This window comes from Pseudorasbora parva, chromosome 20 (assembly GCF_024679245.1).
Source record: "Pseudorasbora parva isolate DD20220531a chromosome 20, ASM2467924v1, whole genome shotgun sequence".
Taxonomy (NCBI): Eukaryota; Metazoa; Chordata; class Actinopteri; order Cypriniformes; family Gobionidae; genus Pseudorasbora; species Pseudorasbora parva.
The window spans coordinates 3007140-3030094 of NC_090191.1; the positions used below are offsets into that span (position 1 = coordinate 3007140).

Consider the following 22955-nt stretch of genomic DNA (forward strand, 5'->3'; position numbering starts at 1 on the left):
AAGCTGCCCGAACTCCAGGGTAAAGGGTCGGATGGAATAATAATAGATCAACAAGGTAAATATAATTGTGTAAAATGCATTTTAACACAATCGGTAATCATGATTATTATATTTTGCGAACAAGTGATAAGCACCTGACTGAAAGCTGTGGCTACCTGGAAAATCTGTCACCTGATAATGTGGTCTTGCCATAGGAGATGCTGTGGGCTTGTACAGTGCTCATCTCAAATTACCTGCCTTCACTAAAGGGAAACAACAACTGCATCCAAGTGAACTAGCAGCTGTTCAGATCCTTGTGGAAGGCGTCATTGGTCTCGTAAGGAACAAGTACACAATCCAAAAAAGCACAATACCCATCTCTCTTTGCCAGACTACAACTCCTGGAGATCATACATCTCTTGACAAGATGGTCAAAGTCTGCTGTGCTTTGTATAACATTTGCCCATCTGTTGTGCCCTCAGAATAGAGACTATGTAACATTGTGTTCCCAGTATAACATAAGTTCATATTGCTTGTTTTTGTAGTATGTTGTCTGTTCTTATAGTCTGTCTGTATATATATAATATAAATTTAAATAATCTGTAGCTTTTTACAATAAACAAAACGGTGGCAGTAAAATGCATTGGTCTTATTCTGCTCATTTTTAACAATCATTTATAATAAAGTCATAAAAAAACATACATTATAAACCAATTAGGTATGTGCTTTTCCACTGTGCACTATTCTGCTCACATATAGTAACTTAACTGAATGTAACAAGTAATTGAAGAACACAAAGAAGGCATTATAAACCACATTGTAAACAAACATTTAATGAAGATAAGCATGTTAAAACTTCAGTCGTAGAAGATAAGACACTTTTTTTTATACTTCAGTAACAGTAAAATATGATTTATTCTGTAATAATAAGAGCTTATGTTGAAAGGACAGAAGTAAATAAGGGGTGAAACTAAGGCAATACTACACTTGTCCTTCTGCACTCCACACATTTCCATGTCTTCGGTACCCTGTTCAATTTAAGGCAAGACTTGTGAAAGTGTTTGCGCCTACACTGTCCAGATGTGCAGGTGATGTCATCTGTGTCACGAGGTTTACCACAGTAGCATCCCATTTCAGGTGGCCGTTCAGTGGTTGCAGTGTCTGTGAGAGTATGGCGTGGGGCTGTATACCATTTCCCCAGCAACTCTGGTAGTACTCCGGTCTTGATGAACTCAGCCACTTTGAGGTAGGCATTGTGGAAGAAAACATTGGCATCATTAACCCATCCTGAGGTGAAGTAGCGGTAGGCTTCGGTGCTTTTAAATGCCTTGAGAGCTTCGCCGGTGTATGGAGAGGGATTGTGGACGAGGTATATATAAATATCGGCAAACATCAAGATGAGGGACCTCAAGATGAGGGAGCAAAAGTATCTTCAAAGAAAAAAGCCAAACAGGGTATAAGAAAACGTATAGTAACTCACTTGACTAAAGTCTTGGCCTCTGCTAAACTTTGTCTAACTTTTAAGCTTAAGTCATAAGAATATCACATTTATAGTAAAGATACAGGGATGCAATGTTAAGAGAATTAACATAGCCTTGCAAAGTAGTACAATAAACCATTGGCATGTTCTTATTATTCAGATAAAGACTTGAATAATTAATTATTAAAATGCTTCATTATAGGCTCCCAGAAAGCACATGTGGGTAGAGCTCAATCCCCCTCCACGGTAGACCTGGACAATGCCCATCTCAAACCAGGTAACACTGTTTTATTAGGAGATTAGTTTAGCACTCTCTCTTCACCATGCTCCTGATATGTAGGTATGATTTAGACATCATTGTGTTTGTGTGTCTTCTGTGTATCCTGAAAGGTGATGAAATGAATATTTGTCCTCATATGTAGGTAAAAAATCAGGTTGTGCAAAAATATGCTATAAATTAAAATCTTAACAGATGACTATGGAAGCAGAATAGACTCTTTAATAATTCACGCAAAAAACACAAAGCACACACGCATAGCTAATTTAACATGCACAAAACCAAATTCACATGCACAAAAAACAATTCACGTGCATGAAAATAATATATACATTCACAAAAAGTGATTCGCGTGCGCAAAAAAAAATATATATATTCATAAAATGCATTTCACAAATGCAAAACACAATTCGTAGATCTACAGTTGTGCAAAAAAAAACTTTTGAGTGTTTAATATTTACGGATTTGGCCTTGAATGTGAATATGCAAATCGTTACTCAAGTGTGAATTGTCTTTGATTTGTGTGTGTCTATTTTGACGCTGCGTTCACACCAAACGCGAATTGAGTGTCAAAATCGCGTCTAGTTTGACGCGTGAACATTTTGAATCCATTCGCGCGTCCGCAGCTAATTGGTCGTGCGTAAAAATCGAGCATTTGAAGCGAAATAGACGCGCGTTAAAGGCGCTCCAGGTGAAATATATTAAGCATTAACAGCCACACATGTGGTTCAGCCAACGCACTACCTGGATTATCTTCACTGCATGTATATTTAAATAAAATATAAAGTTATGAAACTTCACTTTGCCCTCAGTCAAAATGATTTGGTAGGCAACAATAATTAATTGGACCAAAGATCGCCCATTAGATGTACACAAGACGAACTATATGTCATGTTTAACCGATGATCGTCTGGATCTCACAACTCCAAAAACGCAAGAGTGTTCTTTTTAAATAGGCACTGTCTTTATAGGTAAACCACATAGCTTTAAACAACTACATTTAGTGACAAAATAGCAGTATTTTTTTAATTATATGCAGGGTTTATCACATCACTTTACCACTTGGCAGCAGCAAGCAGGCTCCTCATTGGTTAATGCGGCGCAAATTGACACCAACGTTCAAATTTTTCAACTCGGGCGTAGACGCAAATTCGCTTCAAACGCGTGAATGCACAAAAAGCACCACTCGCGCGGATCGTGGAAGACGCTCAATTCGCGCGAATGAGGCAGAATCGCATCTATCACGCTGCAGGACCTCCAGATGCGCGTCAACGCGCCTTTCCATTGACTTAACATGGAAATCATTCGACCCAGACGCTCTATTCGCGTTTGGTATGAGACTTCCCTGGCAGCGTTGCACTCTCACCCAGGTCGGTCGTACTCTTTAGCCAATCAGATTTGAGTTTACCATTCAACCAATCATAAGCCACTAAGTGTGCTGCACTCAAGGAACACAGCATTGCAAACCTTTTGAATGAAGCTTCATCCTCACTCAAAAAAAGAAGAAGAAGCCTCATCCAGCATGGCGAACGAAGATCGGGATGCACGTAAAAAGTGATGTGAATTGTTTTTGACTATTTTATTGTGACTGAAAACACATGAGAACATTGTTGTTAACGAAGCATGCAATTTGCTGATGTTAACTTAGTGTATTCCACTAATTATACTAAACAATAGGCTTTTCCAATGGTCATGTTATATGATAAATCTGGATACCGCGTTACATTTAATTTTTTACAACGAACACAGATCTAACAGTGAATAATCAATGGTATATACAGTTAGATATTTTTACGGTTTCATCAGCTGAAACATGAGTAAAGTAATCAAATACAGTGACAACGGCATGATATGGCATCAGCATTGTACTGTGTTCCTGTCATTAGCTATATTTACATGGACAATCTTTGCTTCAATTTAAATTAATTCATAAAAAGTTGTTCTGGACATGTCCAAATGTAATTGTAGGCACATCTATAATAACAAAAGCATTTTAATTTAATTTTAAGAAGAACTTAAGCAAGCAGTCATATAAAAAATAAACACATTGAAATTGTTTCTTTTATTAGACTAAATGGTTAACAGTGGGAAGCGACAATAATGGCAGAAGCTTTCTTTGCCTAACTTTTTTAATGTAAACTCAGCATTACTTATTAGGTGACTAAAGCAAATATAATTTATAACACATAATTGTTGATTTAACATGAGCCATGTAGTTTTTATTTTACAGCCTTTATCGTGAGAAGTTGAGTCAGCTGCAAGAGCTCTTATTGATGTGTTAGCCAGGGGCCTGGCTCCATCTTCCTCAGGTGGCTCTGATTCATTAAGGAGGGCTAATACTTCAAGAGAAAATGTGCAATTGAGTGGGCCAAGTGCCATTACTCTTTTGCCCACTCGGCCAGAACCAGAGAATAGGGTGAGACAGGCAATGCAAAGGTAATTGTATTAATTTACCATATAAACATTTAGCAAAAGCATTATTAAAATATTTTAAAAGATTGTAATGACACTCTCACAGTAGGCAATTCCCAAGTATGTTTAGGGCTGAAAATGATCAGGGAAAAAAATGTTTCTCATTGGCCAAACCTGTCAATGTGAAAAAGACAGATTTTCAAATATATGTGCTCTCCGAACCAACCCTGTATACTCCAAAAGGAGATGAAGAGGTAGAACTTGTACATGCTGGGCTTGGGAAAAGGCTGCTAAGTGTTTTCTGGACACTTTTAAACAAAGTGAGGTATTTTCAAACATAACATGAGTAAATATTAAGTAATGAGGCAAGTTATATTTTTTCCATGACTTGAATGATGAATGTGGTGTTGCTTGTTTAAGATTGTCACTCTGCTTGAGGAGGAATTTCCTAAACTAAAAACTCTTCAGGGGGCTGGATGTTTTACAAATCTGGCTTTTAAGTTTGATCCTCCTCTGATTTTACTCTCAGGTGGTGGTGGGAGGCGTAAGTTGAATTTAATTCCCACTGATTCTGATGGAAGCTCAACTCGGCCCCTGAAGTCAGTGTCAAACAATGGAAAGAACATGCTCTATGTTGTTCCACTACAAGAGCAGCTTTCCATTGAACCATTACCATTTGATTCTGTGGAGTTTGCAAAGATGCCACTGTCAAACTGTATGAAATGTGGCTGGAAAATACCATTGCCATTGTTGCCCTTACACATCGAGTAGTGCAAAACAGCTGAGACTGTAGGTTCTATTTGTATTGTTTTTATTTGTTATATTCATAATGATTTCTTAATGTTTCCACAGTTCAAATCGATTTATATTATTTTGGAGTCTGTAAATGATGTGACTGTGATTGATGATGATGGAAATGTTAGTGGAGACATTGACAAGTCAAGCCCACTTCTAACAGATTTAGAACAATCTTCCCAGGTATTTGATCAAAAATACTTTTTCTGACGAATGCAAAACATGCACCCAAGTATCTGTGGTCCCTTGCAAACTGCTCTGTGAGAACATTTATAGATTCAATGAGATATGTAACTTTTAATACTTTCAATATACTATTCTAGTGTAGCAAATGTGCAGTTATTCAACTAATTTGTAAATGTTTATTAAAGGGGGGGTGAAACACTCAATCTCATGTCAATCTCGAGTAGGGTCAAAAAGTAAACATAAATTGTCAAGAATGCAGTCACATGTAAATACTTTTGTCTTTTTTGTAAGAATTACTTGTCTTATTATATATAGATACTAGTAACTGTGTAATATATTGTTAAATAAAGCTAATGAATGTATCCATATAAGAGCTGTCTGTTGTATTCGTCTTTTCTTGACTGTAATAAAATTCATCAACAGCCGGCAGGAGGATAATGCTTGTGACATGCGTTGCGGAAACATTTTCTGTTCATTATACAAACTCTATTTACAATACCGTAAAAAGAAGGGGATTTTGACCACGTAATCATTCGATCAATTTGGCGGCGGTGCGTGCCGCGGCAGGCGGTATAGTTTTCCCACAAAAGTAAATCTGACAGCGAAATAGCAATACACTAAGTTAACCTGTTTTAAACAATGTCTTGATTTACTGGGATACAGTAACTCTCCTGGCCTCCCTCTCGTTCTTTTCAAGGCGTTTCTTTTACCCTGATTTATGTTTTTTTTCTCCGACATTTTCTCCTGTTCTTTAAACAAGTTCATCTTTAACTTCAGCTGCCGCCTCAACTCCGATTGGTTCTGTTCACGAGCTGGGGTGGGACTTACAATTTCATTCGGTCAAATGATCTAATGTTCGTCACTGACTGATTTAATTAATAAATACTAAACCGGACTGAACCATAAGTTCTGGATTTTGTGGGGCCCCTTGAGCAGTGGGGGGCCTATAATCGTCACCACTTTTCACCCACTAGCGACGGCCCTGTGTGCGTCGGAGAGAGAGTTGTCGGCGATTCTTTTCTATTTCAACTAGTGATGGTAAGTTCGGTTCTTTTCCGCGAACCGGTTCTTTCGGACAGTTCGTTTCAATGAGCCGGTTAAAAAAACTGGATCACCGGTGCTTTTACGTTTTTACGTAATGACGTTAACAGATTAAATAAACTTACATTGACATTACATAAACTTACACAAATCCACAGTTCACTCGTGCTCATATTATCAGCATCAGCTGTCCCAATCCGAGAGAAACAGTTCAGTTCGGACGACGCTATCACGCATGCTCAGTATCTCCGCTCACCGGTTCTCAGAATCGAATATGTCCGAAAGATCGAACGTGTCAGACAGAAACGGTTCCCGATTCTGTACTGGTGATCCGACAGATCGACCCGCAACCCGGTCCTGACTCGAGAACCACTGTATCAGTGTGTGTGTGTGTGTGCTGAGCTGCGAACTATTGGAAGCTGAACAGTCTGATATGGAGCCTACTGTTTTGATTACATTTTAAAATGTGTGTCGACTTAGAAATTAAATAAGAAAAAAGCTGTTTCTGAAAATATGCAATATTGATAAAAAATAAATGTTTAATTTGACCGTTTTACAATCCATTATGTTTCCAAACTTTAATATAATACAGTAAGACAGCGTCAGCTTTATGATCTTAATGATCCGGTTAAAAAGAACGATTCGTTCGCGCACCGGACATCACTAGTTCAGTCAGAGTTTGTTCCTCTTGTTCAGTCATGCAGTGTGAAACCCTCTGTCGCGGATCCATCGTGCAGTGTGAACACAGCAGTGACTGAATGATACCCCAGATAGTCATGCAGTGTGAAAAGAGCAGTGACCCGACTAGGCTTAAGAGACAACTAAGTAAAATCCCAAATGCAGTGTAGCAGATATCAAGTGGTACCCTCAGGACAGAAGGACAGCCAAACATGGATGAGTTGAAGGATGTACATTTATTTCCCTTTAGAGAAAAATAGGTTGGAGCAAAATTAGAAAACACACACACACTGGAAGGCCTACTCTCTCACTCCTCCCCGTCTGCATTCAGTCAGACTCAGCGCGAACGCTTAAAGGCGGTGTATGAACTACATTGCACATATACATGTAGGCAATCAAATAAAACAGTAATTTCAAATAAAGTGATACTCAGAGTACTTAATTGCAACACTCCATGTAAACATCATGAAAATATAAAAATGTGTGAATAAGACTGTACTGATGCAATTCTTAAATAACACTGGACCATATGGTCCTTGATGTTAACCAAGTATTATTTCTTAAGACTGCTACAATCACATTTAAACATAAACTATATAATTGTTAAGTGCACAAACATACCTTTAGAGAAAAATAGGTTGGAGCAAAATTAGAAAACACACACACACACACACACACTGGAAGGCCTACTCTCTCACTCCTGCATAGAAAAGCACACGTGCGAATGAAGCACTCAACATACCACGATTTAAATGTGCCACTTTCTAAGAGAATTTGCGAATAGAATGAACATCATAATATATTCAAATGAACACAATGTACACTATAATGAAGTTACAGAAACAGTATAGGAGATAGATGCACGAGAGAGTGAAAGTTACTGCACCTCCCCGTCTGCATTCACAGTCAGACTGAGCGCGAACGCCTAAAGGGGAAGCGATAACGCATCCTAAGGTGCGCCACTCATTAAGGCCCCACCTACAACAATTGGTAGGAACTCCCGACTGGAACCATTGGAAATTAAACATAAATAACAATGAAAGGGTAACATTAAGTTTTGATGAAGTTAACACATTTACAAAAATATTTCATAGGTATCATGTGCATCACATTCTCATATCATGAGATGTAATGTAATCTTTCTCTCATTGGTTGAATTCATAATATGCCTCTTTTCTTTTCCTATATATCCCCACCTCTTTCTTTATAAATTGAAGATCTTTTACCTTCCCTCAGATCTGAGTTTGTTTTGCATCTACCAAGGAAGACGGAGAAGGGCACGGAAAACGGGACAATTGTGCAAATCTGTCAATGTATTGAAGGATTCGACTGATATGTGTTGCATTGTTTGTATGTATGTGAATGTCTCTACTAGGGATGCGCGGTATACAGGTACTGGAAAAAAATGGTATATATTTTATTTAAAACGGTACGATATCATGATTTTACACATTTCGGTATATGCTGCTTTTCCGAAGTTCACCGCTAGATGGCAGCGCGCTACCCAAACTGAGCCGAAAGAACCGGCAAATGTGACAACAACAGACGAACAAAATGGATAAAGCAGTTGAATCTCACTCAAGATGCCCAAAACGAATTAATAAAGTAGAAGTAGAAGGAAAATTTGTAATTACTTTGCTTATAAAACTGATGAAGAACCATCAAACCTAGCCATGAAGCACCTGTCACATAAGATTGAATATCACAACATCTCCAGCTTTCGTTTCAACCAATGACATTTATATCATAATATGTGCACGCGTACTATTGCACTATTTACATTCGCGTTGGACACAACCGACTGTGTTTATGTGAACACTCACTAAAGACGGACATTTGTACATAATTCTGTGTATTTGACTGTTTAAGGAAACTTAATTTGTAATGTGCGAGCTCTAAGTGACAGGCGTGTGTGTGTGTGTGTGTGTGTGTGTGTGTCGTTGTTATGAGCTCATATCTCCTGTAACTTATTACGAAATGCTATAAAATCTCTTGCGTGTTCAAATGATTTCTGTTATCCATCTCGAGACGAGCGTGAAATGTTGAATAGGATTATGCAGGTTGCTTAAGTGTAGTGCGATGTCTTTTGAAACCAGAAGCAATTTGCTAATTTTGAGAGATTTTTGCTGAAATTATTTCTCACAAGAAAGTTTTCAAATGACTGATTTGATGTGATAAGCTTTGCTGATTAATTTACTAATAAACATTTGTGGTAATTTCACACTTTATAAACTCAACTTGCATAATTGTACTCATTCTCGTGCAATATACCCGCGCTAATATCAGACCGTGTGGTATCGATTTAATATCGGTACTTCGGTATTAGATTGTGGTATCGTACCGAAGCCAAAATTGTGGTATCGAGCCATCCCTAGTCTCTACACTCATCTGTGACTTGAGCATGTGATCAGGACTTTTATTTTGTAGTGGAGATGTGACGTCATAAGTCTGCGCCGCGCTCCTGCATCTGTTGTGATTCTGCTGAAGAAAGGTTTGTGTTTTAAGCTTTTAAAGTGTTTAAATCAATAAAAACTGTTCTGGCAATGTTATAGTTTCAACAAGAACAGTTAAATGAATGTTTGATTATTGAACTTGACAAAAGATGCATCTCATTTCTCTATATCATAAATCAGTTTATCATAAACATGGAGAGTAAATTATCACATGTAACAGTTAAATACAAAATTCACTATTATCCACAAATAATAAATCATTTATCAAACACAAAGAATTGGTATCAAAGCAGTATAGTGCCAAATCACGGACACAGTAGCACTCCTAGAGATAATAATAGCAGAAACATTAAAAATTATATAATTTACACATGACTGCTTATAGTTTGATTAGCTTTTAGCCATTCCTTTAGTGTCTATTTAAATGTTGAGTAATTTGTACTATCCGTTAATTGAGTTAGTAGAGTATTCCAGTAATGAATGGCTTTAACTGAAAAGACTGATCGCCCAAATGTTGTCCATCTAAACTGTTCAACACAGTCTCCTCTAGTAATTGCTCTCGTTGTTCTGACATTATTTTCTTTCTTTCTTTCTGCATTATAAACTGGCATAAAGGGGGCTGTGCAAACACATTTAAAATCTTAAAAAATCAAGCAAACATTAGCAAAATGTTTAGTAATGATGGTAATTATTAGAAATATTTTGAGTGTCTGTTTGTAAAGAGAGTCGATTGATTTTAAAGTTGTTGTGTTTGCTTGTGACCAGATAGTAAAGCATGAGCAAAAATCATCGAGTGCATAAATAGTTTTGCTGTCTCTGTTGTTAAATATGGTCTTATATGCCTAAAGTTAGCCAAATTAAATGTAATAAAGTTAAATGTGTAAATGTTACAAGAACAGCAAACACAAGTAATGAAAACTTCTGTAAAGCAACTGCTAATGTTCTCACAGAAGTGTAATCTATTAAATGTAATCCACAGAAAATGTCTAAATATGAACCTACTATATAAATTGTTCTTTTAATAATTTGCAATATTTAGAGAGTTTGTTTTTGTCTTGAGTTTGTTTTCCGTCCAACGACATTACTCACTGCTTAACTACCATAGTATGTTGCATAGTTGAGGAAATCAATTAGCTAGTCACGACTGTTTCCCAAAACCGTATTGCCGCAAAAAGTATTATACATTTTTCCTTTTTTTTCTGCGTATGTAGTCATTCAACCAAGTTGGCTAATGATATCACAGAGGTCGTAGAGTAATAACTGCTTTTAATGAATTATTCTGCGATCAAATTATTGGCTAGTTTTTTTGCTATAAAATATGGACATGGCACTAATTCTTATTTTTCTCAGTTATTTTGCTTTCTTTCCGTTTTCAAATAGGCTCGTTCTTACGTACTCGAGCACGTCCGAACATGCACACTTTTCAAAAAAGAAGCTTTAAATCTCTTGACAAACTTAAAAAACGTAAATGACATTCGTATGTATTCAAAATAAAAGATATAGATTGTTGTAATGCCAGTTTGCTTATTTTGCTCAAGATGAGGGTTTATTAAATCCACATGTCATGCAAACAAGAAGCTCTGCTTCTAATCACGGGTTAAGAGCTGTCGTCCCAACCACACAAGTTTGCGATGCTGTTTGCGAATGTTTGATGGAACTGGTTTAGGGATAGCGACCGAACTTGTGACCACAGTTGGCTAACAACTCTTTTAGGAAACACACCCCTGGTCATTTAAGGCCATTAACTCTCACTCTGACTGACTCTCTTACCAGTGACTGAACTACTGATTTAGTTTGGGTGTGTTTTTTATTTCTGTGATTATTCTTATCTCAAAGATGGCGTTTATTAAAGAGGAGAGTGAAGACGTGAAGATTGAAGAAACATTGAGAGTGAAACATGAAGAAACTGAGGAACAAACAAAGATGGCGTTTATTAAAGAGGAGAGTGAAGACGTGAAGATTGAAGAAACATTGAGAGTCAAACACGAAGAAATTGAAGAGCAAACAGGTTGGTTTATTTTTTATTATTTTTTTATTATCGTTTTATTTGGAAAGGCAATTTCCCATCACATAGATTAATTACAACTTCTGTTCAAGTACATAGGTAGGGGGTGGATTCAGATATTTTAGATGAGTTTGTCCATAGTGCCTTTCTGAGATTTTCTTTTCCTGACCAATACTTATTCCAGTTGAGAACATTAACAAAACAAAACAGAACCGGGATACGCACCACTACAGGTAATTAAAACATCACCTCAAAAGAGGGCAGGTCTACACAAAGCACAAATACAGTCAAATTAAATCAGATCTAATTGGTTTTACATATTCAGTCTATTTAGTCAAAATTTTCTAAAATGTTCCTTTTTTAACTTTGAGGGAGAAAGATATCTTTTCCGTAACATAAATCTTATAGACAATTTCAATCCATTCATTGCTTTATACCATTCTGTGGGAAAACCGTCGGCGCCTGGAGACTTTCCCCATTTCATTCTCTTGATTGCTGATTGATTTTCTTCTTTTGTTATTTTAATATTTTATATTAATTTTCCTTTTTGTTCATCGGTGATCTGTGGGAGGTTAACAAGTCCGCTTGTTGTTTCCTTAAAGCAGCACTAGGTAACTTTTCAACCTTCATAATATATTTTTTAAGACTCTTGTGATGATAAATCTACTTACAATAGGTTGAATGACACGTCTGCCATAGCCTGATGGGGTCTGTATCGTTTTTAATCATACTTTTAAACTTCGGGTTTCGGGTAGTAACCCGAGAACAAAAAGAACTACAAAATTCGACTGCTTTACGGCATATACGTCACTTCCACCAACACCCACACTTCCTTACATTCAGACGTGCGAGCCCAACTTTGCTCATCGGATAATATAGTCATGTCCGAAGCAGCAGAGACACATAAGAAAGAAAAGGTTTTGTTGGAGGAAAGCAATAAGAGGAAACGAGAAAGTGATGTGATTAAAGGCAGGACGAGGATCAACATGTGACCAGCGTTTGCTCGTCGGCGTGAGCTGAAGGAGGCGTGCCCGACCGATGCTGTCCTGCTTGTTATGGTGATTACCGACCACTCAAACATTAAACTGAAGTATCATATAGATTCTGGAAAACGCTAACCAATAGACTACTATAATGACGCTGGCTTGTAAACGTGAGCATCGTGATTATTTGGCGTTTGAAAAAAATAAAACCCATGAAATGATATTCATATGACATGCTGAAACATATGCCACTGACTGTAACGTTACCTGGGATGAAGACATTTCACACGCGACGCCAGAAGAACTCTGAACTCCTCCTGCAGTGTTCAGGGGAACTGTTAGTGCTGCACCGACCCGCGGGACGCTTTTATGAAGTTATTTGGCCCGCACCACACCACTGTATATATTTTTACAACCCGCCCCGCACCCGCGACCATTAAATAGACATACGGGGTCCGTGGGTTATGAGACGACCCGCGCATCACTAGTTCAGGGCTATCAGGGTGTCATGTCAACAAATGCATGCGCGATGGCATCCCCTGTTGTAGGAGGACAGCTCTTACGACAGTAGTGGAGGACATTATTTTTTCCAAACTGTAGGGGGACCCCGAGAGCAAAAGTAGCCAAGTGCTGCTTTAAAATTTAATTTTATAGTTTAATTTATACAGAATATTGTATGAAAATGTAAATTTAAAAAGACATACATAAGAATACATATGTTTTACAACACCCATGGGCAGAAATGAAGAAAAAAAGTGCCTGTTCTAAGCTACGCTCCAAAAACCCGCCTTTTCCCAGAGAACGCGTCATATGACGCAACGACAGGCAAACATAGGCGCTGCAGCCCTGGCTCTGTGTGGGTTTACGTAGTCTGAGAGGTGGAAACAGAAAATAGAGATTGTCGTTATCATCATTATAGTTATAGTAGGTTTGAGTTGTCACAGTGGTGAATTCTGTTGTCACAATGGTGAATCAATAAAAGATCCTTGTTACAATGACTGTATTTACATGAACAGCATATTCCCATCCTAGCCGAAAGACTAACTGCTTTCATACACGTAACGTTACTCCACAGTACATGTGAGCTTATTTACAGTATGTCCGTCGTAAATAATAAGAGGTGTAGTAGTATAACAGCCGACTAAGCTCGGCATTCCAGCTGTCCGGTTATGTTGTTCAGATATACGGCCCAAACGCTTGACATCTGCAGAAGCAGAACATGCGGACACCTAGGTCTAAAAGAAGTTACTGATTGAACATCAGCTAGCAATTTGCAACTGCAACCTCTTCGCTGTCTGATACCATTACGAAGAGACGATGTTTACCGGCCGTTGCGTCACTTCCGATCAGAGTGTTTTTCACAACGGAAGTAATTTTACTCACAATTTCTTTTAAAAAACTGTTTTAATGCACATTTATGATTAATTTCTTCATGTCGAGCCAAGTCGAGTTCCTATACTATTTATATACACGTTCATTCACAGTGATCTTCAACTTGAAAGATGGGCTTCAACCTATATGATAGAAGTTTCAGTGATATTTTTTTTTCCCCTCTACCTCATATTATTGTTACTTTGTGAAAATTAGTTTTTTATTTTTTTTATTTCTTGAGTGTTTATAGCCCCGTTTCCACCACAGGAACTTTACCCAGGAACCAGGAACTTTGGTTGGCACTCGGTGTGTTTAGACCGCAGGAACCAGGGTCTAAATGAAGTTCCGGGTAAATATTTCCCCCTCCAAACGGCCCTGCTCGCGAGGTAGTACTTTTTCAAAGTTCAGGAACTTTCGAGGGCGGGACTTGGGCGCTGAACATGCTGATTGGTTGAGCTCACGCAGCATTTTATTTCAACTCGGCATTTTTAAAAGTCTTTTGTGAGGTTCGGTCTACGTTCAGTAATAATCAGTCTTACACGCCGCGCTCATGTTGACAAGAGAGGAAAGTTAATTTTTCTGAGGGGTAAACTTTTTATTTCGTAAGTTATGAAGATAATGTTGAAGTAATGACACAGCGTATATTGCCCCAGGCAGTTTTTACTTTAACTGCGCAGAAGAATTTTTTTTTTTCTCAGATGATTATTTAAACAAATAAATAGCTTATAATATAATACTGTATTAGTCCTGGTGGCCGTTAAGAGTTGCTATGGCTACAGTTAACACACTCCAGCTGCTGGAGAAAACAGCGGAGACATTTTTGATGTGGCAGACAAACTGCATGTGACAAAATGATTGTGATTGAAACTCATCACATGTAAACACCAGATCGGTTTAGATAACGTCTCATGTAAACAGTCCACTAAATCTTTCAATCGGTACATAAAAAAATGATTACTGCCCGGGCTGTCATTTGTGAAAAAAATCTAATTGAACGGAATTAAAATATCAAGCAATTCATTCGAATATATTCAATTATCTACAACGCCGTCATCTCCAGCAGCTGGAATGTGTTTACGGATGCCATAGCAACTCTCAACGGCCACCAGTCAATCAATCAATCAATCAGCTTTATTTATATAGCGCTTTTACAATCACGATTGTGTCAAAGCAGCTTCACAGTGTCAAACAGGATAATATTGTGACAAAATTAGATTTGGCTGTACAGCCGTACTGGAGAAAACAGTGATGTTATCAGCTTAGTTTAATTTATCATATAGCAACAATGTTGGCAGATCAGTATTATAGTTTATAGAATTAAATAAGACCTAATTTATACATTTTATTTGTATAATAAGTTGAATAACTTTAATCATATTTTTAGTGTCCCCAACTGAGCAAGCCAAGCCAAAGGCGACCAAAGGAACCAAAACTCCTTCAGGGCGTGATGGAGAAAAATAAACCTTGGGAGAAACCAGACTCAGTCGGGGTGCCAGTTCTCCTCTGGCCTATTAACACACCGTGTAAGATTATTATTCTGGCAACCTTACAGGTCAGAAATCATATCAGATTGGAATATTCAAAATTTCAGGGTATCACGGAAGAGACAGATTTATTTGGAAATAAATGATGGGATGGCGCGTCGATTACATGTATTTTTTTAAAACCGTATACCAGGACTTATACGTTTTTTTTATAAAACCGTATACCAGGACTTATACGGTTTTATAAAAGCTATTCATTTGTTTTAAAGTGTAATAATCATCTCAGAAAAAAATATATTCTAATGTCAGGCACAGTTGAAGTAGTTAATGATTGTTTGCTTACATAGGCGTAGGGACAGTGTCATTATGCCAACATTATCTTCATAACTTCTTATGAAATAAAAAGATTATCCCTCAGAAAAATGTAATTTCCTCTCTTGTCATGCTTGGTGCATGAGCGCGACGTGTGCTCTTCAGTGGTGAAGGCGCGCGCTGTGTACATCACATAAGGACGCACACTCAAAAGTAATCCGGTCAGGTCATTTACATGGTGAAATGTTTAGTTTGATCGATTCATGAAAAGGTTTATCCACCCATCTCAAAACGATTACAATTTCATTCAGTTTGGGCATTTTTATTACGATTGAGGTGTTTATATGGAGCATTTTTCTTCAGATTGGACTTTTAAACTGATTACAGTGCTCCATGTAAACGCACCGACAGTAAAAAAATTGCGCTACATGGCACTTTAAAAACCGGATAGTTTATTTATAGTTCGATTACGGATATTTCACGTCATCTTCGAATGCATATTCGAATATCGAATAAAAAGAGATAGCCCTTGTCCGTCACTGACTTGGAGGAACAGTCGCGCGCAGTCCTACATCACCGGACTAATCTGCCTAATCTTCTCAGAACTTTATCGCGGTGGAAACGCAGACAGCTGCAGGTCTGGGGGGGAGAAAAGTTCCTGTAAAAAAGTTCCTGGTACAAATTGTTCCGGGTAATTTTGGTGGAAACGGGGCTTATTTCATCTATTTCTTTTTTTTTTAAATGTAGTCTTTTGTTTGTCGTCATCTTTAAGAGACTTTGCATGTTCTTTCTGTAGTCGCTTTAAATCATCCTCCAATTTTCCAAGTTTTATTCCTTTCATTTTCTTTTCAAATCAGGATATGGCTTTTATTTTGCCCCTAATCACTGCTTTTAATAAATCCCAGAGAATAGGTGGAGTCACTGCTTCATTATAATCATTATTATCTAAGTACAGCTGAATAAAATTTTTAGTAACTGGGTTATTCAGGATATTTGAGTTTAGTCTCCAGAGAGTGGACATCTTATTATTATTCATGTGGACTGAAATAAAAAGGACTATGGTCTGAAATAGTGCTAGCTTTTAATATATCGGATATTAAAATCTCCACATATTAAAGTCCCTTGACTTTTTGTTGTCATTACATCAATTATATATTTATAAAAGGACCAGTCACTGCCCAGGGACATAAACGTTAAGGAGACTCATCACAATTCCTTCTATTTTGCCCATAATCATAACAAATCTTCCTTCACTATCCTTATGTTCGGATATGTGTTCGTAATTTACAGCACCGGATATCAGAGTCGCCACTCCTGTCCTCCTTACCGATCCATGGGAAGAAAAGTAAACATCTTTTAAAAGTAAACATCTCCTGATTAATTCAATTTGGCATGCTCAGAGTTATTAACATGTGATTCTTGCAATCGGAATTTTATCTTTCTTTAATTTTGATAAGGTTTTTCCCCTCTTAACTGGACCGTGTGTTCCATTTATATTAAATGATGCTATCTTTAAAGAACTGTTTGGTGTAGTGATTATTACTCAGTTCACCGATGACGTAGTGATTTTTAGATCACGTGTCACTTAAGGTGTGGTTATGAGTGTATCAGATGACCCCTCCCTCTTTGATACGGGGCACCAGCTAAGAATACTATCTTAACAATATAAGAACACTCGCAAAAGAGCTGTTCAGTAATTCAGAATTAATGTAAATTAGAGGGAGTTGGTCAGCTGATTTATCTGAAGGATTTGTGAGTCTGGACAACCAGTAGTCTTTGATCATCAACACAATGAAGACACAGTGTAATAAAATGAATGAAATTTATTAACAATAGATATGCAAGAGTAAATACTTAAACGATTAATAATGCTAGTAATGGATATATACTTCTAAAGGATAGTAAACTAATAACCAAAAAGTAATGAACGAAACAATAAAACCAATAAATGATGTGAGCACAGAATGGATAAATGCAATGCTGTTGAACAGAATGTAGCAATAGAAGACAATTGTATGGGAATGCTTCTTATGGGAACCACCTAATGGTTCTGGCACATGGTGATAAATAAATGCTTATTTATCATTAAACAAATAATAAACCTATTATTTGTAACAACCTGACCTCAAGTAATAGTTATCTAAACAGGTTAGAAAACATATGCTGCATGTGTAAACTAATGCCAAGGTCTCTAGAAAGAGGTTTGGTAAGTTTATATTTACGTTCCACACAGTCGGGTGATCAGTCCTGGCAGTAGATACGTCTTCCACTGGTTATGCGGGTAGCGTGCGGTGGGAAGGGCGCAGAGTTGCGAGAAGCCGTTGCCACGCTGGGCTGAAGGATGCAGAACTCTGGTTGCGCCAAGAGGGTCCTTAAACGTGGACCAGGCAGCTGGGTCAGTCGAATCTTCACAGGGTCCTTTGCAGGCTGGCTGCGTCACTGAGGAGCCGTGTGGGACCGGCAATGTCTGCCGATGCAGAGGTCCTTGGTGGACTGGATGTGCTGCTGGAGGAGTTGTAAAGGTCAGATAAGATCTCTCAAGGAGAGAGCCCTTTTCCTGCTAGAGTTTGCCGAAAGCAATATAAAGGTTTTGCTCGCAAAAGCTTAACCTCCACTGTCTTGTAGTCTCTTTCCTCGTCAGGTCAGAAGCTCAGGACGTGGTGTGTCTGTTAGTGTCTCCTTCCCCGTCGGGTTAGAAACGCAGAACGTGGTGTGTCTGTTAATGTCTCCTTCCCCATCGGGATAGAAACGCAGAACGTGGTGTGTCTGTTAGTGTCTCCTTCCCCATCGGGTTAGAAACGCAGAACGAGGGTGTGTCTACCCGGGGGACATATTTATCCCTTTCCGATGAGGAGGAGATTGAAATCCGGCGCCTTTCCAGTCCTGGAGTGTGATTGGCCACTGGGTTCTGAAGTAGGCACGGTGTTGCCCACCCTAGTGTGGAACTCATTTGCATAGCATAAAGTGGCATGTTAAAACAATGTCTTAAATGTTTTACCCATGCATTATTTCGTTACCAAACCTCTTTTAAAATATAAAAGGCATCGTATGGAACAGATAGAGACCAAACATGATAAGAAACGGCTAAGTCATCGTCCACGCATTCGTTTATCTGTTAATGTACCTGTCCCGTGGACTGTTGTTTTTACAGTCAATAACCATTAACATAAACTGCACTTTGTGTGAAGATGAGGTGGATGAGTTGCAGTTCATATACATTTAAGACATCCAAACATGTGTATGAATGGATTTAGATAGACCTCTGTGGCCTCTCTTTTGCTGCTGCCTTCAGGAGGTCCTGGAGGAATTTTTATGGCAGCACTTGCCTAAACCTTAGGAATGAGTTTGGAGGTTAAAATCCACTTGTAGACCAATGAGAAGTCCTCTCTTTGGTGGTGGTGGGTGCAGAAGGTCCCCCCTTCCTGCCATGTAAGAGGTGTCTGGCAGTTGTCTTGGCATCTTATCTGATGTTGCTGAACATTTGTTTATGTTCATTCACCAAGGGTCCAATCATAGTGTGGCACATCTTCTTCCACACTGGTAGTTGGGGGGGGGGGGGGGCCTTGCCATAAACTGGTCTCTGGAATGCCACCCTAACTGATGTTCACTACATTGGCATCTATGTGATTTCCCCCTTAATCCCACTCAGAAAACTGGTGCGCTTCCCCCTCCCTGCAAGAACCGGCAGGGAATGAACAACTAAGATAATAATAAACATAACAATGAACACAATTTTTACCCATCCTATGACCCTTTTGAGCCTCCCAAGGTGGCTCGAAGAGAAAAAAATCCCCCAAAAGGTGTTCTATAAATAAACTTTGGTTTGATTTGATTTAATAGATTTCCTCTTTCTATATGTAAAGCGCTTTGAGGAGCCAGAAAAAGCGCTATATAAATGTAACATTATTATTGAAATGCTCCGACATCATAGTCGCCTAATACTTGACTAACCAAAAACAGGACAAGGTTAACTAAATATGATAAAAACTAAAAAGCACATTTGACATAAGACTGAGAAAAAAAACAGATTCAGATTCTAATTTCTTTGTTTAATTCCTGAAGACTTCAACTGAAAAGATTTGTTCAGTTCTTTCTGAGCTGCCTCTGCAAAGATGGCTGGCACCACACCAAAACCCTCTGTTGAGATTGCCACCACCACGCCAGTGCCCTCTGCCAAGATGACCACCTCCTCGCCAGAGCCCTCTGCCAAGATGGTTGCCATCACGCCAGTCCTTGTCCAAGATGGTCTCCATGCCCCATTCAGAGTCTTTGGCGTGTGTAGCGCTGACCATTGTGGTCACGGCAATGTGGTGTGTGTGGGAAGTCCCTGTCCAGAGTCCAGAGAGGACTCCAGCCCCTTTTTCAGAGTCCAGAGAGGACTCCAGCCCCTGTCCAGAGTCCAGAGAGGACCCCAGCCCCTGTCCAGAGTCCAGAGAGGACTTCAGCCCCTGTCCAGAGTCCAGAGAGGACTCCAGCCCCTGTCCAGAGTCCAGAGAGGACTCCAGCCCCTGTCCAGAGTCCAGAGAGGACTCCAGCCCCTGTCCAGAGTCCAGAGAGGACTCCAGCCCCTGTCCAGAGTCCAGAGAGGACTCCAGCCCCTGTCCAGAGTCCAGAGAGGACTCCAGCCCCTGTCCAGAGTCCAGAGAGGACTCCAGCCCCTGTCCAGAGTCCAGAGAGGACTCCGTCTCCTGTCCAGAGTCCAGAGAGGACTCCGTCTCCTGTCTCGAGTCCAGTGATGACTCCGTCCCCTGTCCTGAGTCCAAAGAGGACTCCTTCTCCTGCCTTGAGTCCAAAGATGACCCTGTCTCCTGTCCTGAGACCAGAGAGGACTCCGGCCGCCACACCTGCTCAGCCTGCTCCGCCGTGGGGGTCTTCTAGCCCGTATATTCAGTTGTGGTCGCCAACTCCGTCGGGGGTGTCTTCAATCTTGTCTGCGATGGGTGGTGGTTGTCTGTTCCACCATGGGGTTCAAGACCATCTGCACTACTGGGTGGTTGTCTGCTCCACCGTGGGGGTCTCAACCTAATTCCTGGACAATTTTAGGATCGTCCAGAAGCTGCTCTTTTGAGGGGGGGCTATGTCATGATTAACCATTGAGAGTGCCCGTGATTACCACCAAAGGGCAATGCTCCGCCCGACTGGCATTCCATCAAATACTACATTACCCATAATGATTTGCCTGGACTCATCAGCACTCCTTGTTTACACCTGTATCTCATTTACCCCATTACCTCTGCTTTTATCTAGCATGTTCGCCCTGTCATTCACGGCAAGGTTTTGTATGTTGTTGCACTGCATCTCTGAGCGTTTCCCTTGGTCTTGCCTCTGTTTTTTTGGATTTCTTGCCTGTTCTTGGATTACCTTTTGCCTGTGTCTCCTGCCTTGTTTGCTTGTTTGGATTGCCTCTAATAAAAGCTGCATTTGGATCTCCAACCTTTTAAAGTCTCTGAGTGGTTTGTAACGACCGCAAACTGAAAAAGAAACACAAACATTGCATAAAAAAAAAAACGTTTCAGTCAGAAATTCCCAAATTAGATATAGCATATTAAATTTTTTCTTTAGATAAACGTGTTAACGATATTTAACGTCAAACTGACACACTAAAACAATTATGGCCTATTTAATTAACGCTCACTTTAAAGCACAAGCCTTCTAATGAGTTTCCCAAAAAAGATAAATAATACTGCTTATACATTAAATAAAATAAAACAAATAAAATAAATAGGCTAACATACACACAGAAACAGTACAAAAATATAGTCAATTATAACTGACGTACACTATTGAGAGACTATTTGAGAAAATGTGCTCAGATGGAGTAGATGGCTTTGGAAGGGATGTAGTGCAGGTTAATTGACTCTAGAAAGCTTGAGAGAATTGTCAGTGTCCCAGAATCAACCTTTGTTTTGACCTCCAAGTACATTAATTTCATCCTTCTCTCCTTATTAAAGGGTTAGTTCACCCAAAAATGAAAATTATTACATTAATTACTCACCCTCATGTCGTTGGACACCCATAACACCTTTGTTTATCTTTGGAACACAAATGAAGATATTTTTGTTGAAAGCTAAAGGCTGAGAAAGGCTTCAGAAAGGCCTCTATTGACATTCAGTACATTCCCACTGACCCACTCACAAGACCCATAAAAGGCACTAAAGGCGTTGTTACAAAGACCATCAAGTTATTGCTTCTGTGTAGGTCTCGGACGTGAGCGATAGCGGCGCTCCTCCTCTTCTGGGTCATGTATTGGAAGGGTGGAGCTGCGTCATATTCTTGCGCATGCGTCGAGTTCATGTCAATAACTTGGTGGATAAAGTCGTTGTTTTGATTTTTGTGCGCACAATAACTTTTTTCGTCGCATTGTAAAATTATTGTACAGCCACTGTAGTGAGATGGACTTTGTAACGACGTCTTTAGTGCCTGTTATGGGTCTTGTGAGTGGGTCAGTGGAAATGTACTGAATGCCAATGGAGGCCTACTGAAGCCTTTCTCAGCCATCAGATTTCAACAAAAATATCTTCATTTGTGTTCCGAAGATGAACAAAGGTCTTACAGGTGTCTTACATTTTCATTTTTAGGTGAACTAACTCTTTAATGCTGTTCTTAATCAGTGACCATCTGCATGGATATCTCTGTCTGCTTTTACCTTTTTTTTCTTTGGTGCCGATTCACTTTCCACTGTAGGCTTACTGCTTACCACTTTCTGGAAACCGGATCCAAAACCGGATTCTTTGCATCAAGGAATGACAAGCTCTTCAAACGTGGGTCTAAAACAGCAGCTTGGGTACAAACCCGATTCCCAAAAAGTTGGGACACTGTACAAATTGTGAATAAAAACAGAATGCAATGACGTGGAAGTTTCAAATGTAAATATTTTATTCAGAATACAACACAGATGACATATCAAATGTGTAATCTGAGAAAATGTATAATTTTAAGGAAAAAATAAGTTGACTTTAAATTTCATGGAATCAACACATCTCAACAAAACTTGGGACAAGGCCATGTTTTGGCACTGTGTGGCATCCCCTCTTCTTTTTATAACATTCTGCAAACGTCTGGGGACTGAGGAGACAAGTTGATCAAGTTTAGGAAAAAGAATGTTGTCCCATTCTTGTCTAATATAAGCTTTAAGTTGCTCGTCTGTCTTAGATCTTTGTCGCATATTTGTCGCACATGGTTAGAGCAGTGAATTTAACATTTGGCCAGTGCATTCAATATCATCCAACTGCGGCCCCAAATGGGCGTTATCGTGCTGGTGGGGCTTCTTCTTCACCTCTTCCGCTGAACTGATAGCTGTCGACATCAGGTTTAAAATGTTCAACGTTCGCTAGTTACTTTTTCTCAAACAAGCTTCAAAATAAGATCTAGCATCTTGCAACAGGACATCATGACTTTGCGTAAAGATACACGCCACTTTCTCAAGCCAAGTGGCGTGTTACCTGTACACATTTGAGCTATCCGCGTGTATGTCTACGCCATGTGATTCCGCGTGAATG

General features: G+C 39.1%; 1 protein-coding gene across 2 annotated transcripts in view; it reads left to right on the forward strand.

Annotated features, from left to right (window-relative positions):
* The window catches only part of LOC137049223 (zinc finger protein 585A-like), a 47520-nt gene that overhangs the window by 11272 nt on the left and 13293 nt on the right, over positions 1-22955 (forward strand). Inside the window, exon 1 of one of the 2 annotated variants that reach the window (XM_067427697.1) lies at positions 11138-11309. The exons of the other annotated variant lie outside the window; for it this stretch is intronic. Within the exon in view, the coding sequence (XP_067283798.1) occupies positions 11138-11309 (172 nt within the window). Of the gene's footprint in view, positions 1-11137; positions 11310-22955 lie in introns of those variants that run through there. 2 annotated transcript variants of the gene reach the window in all.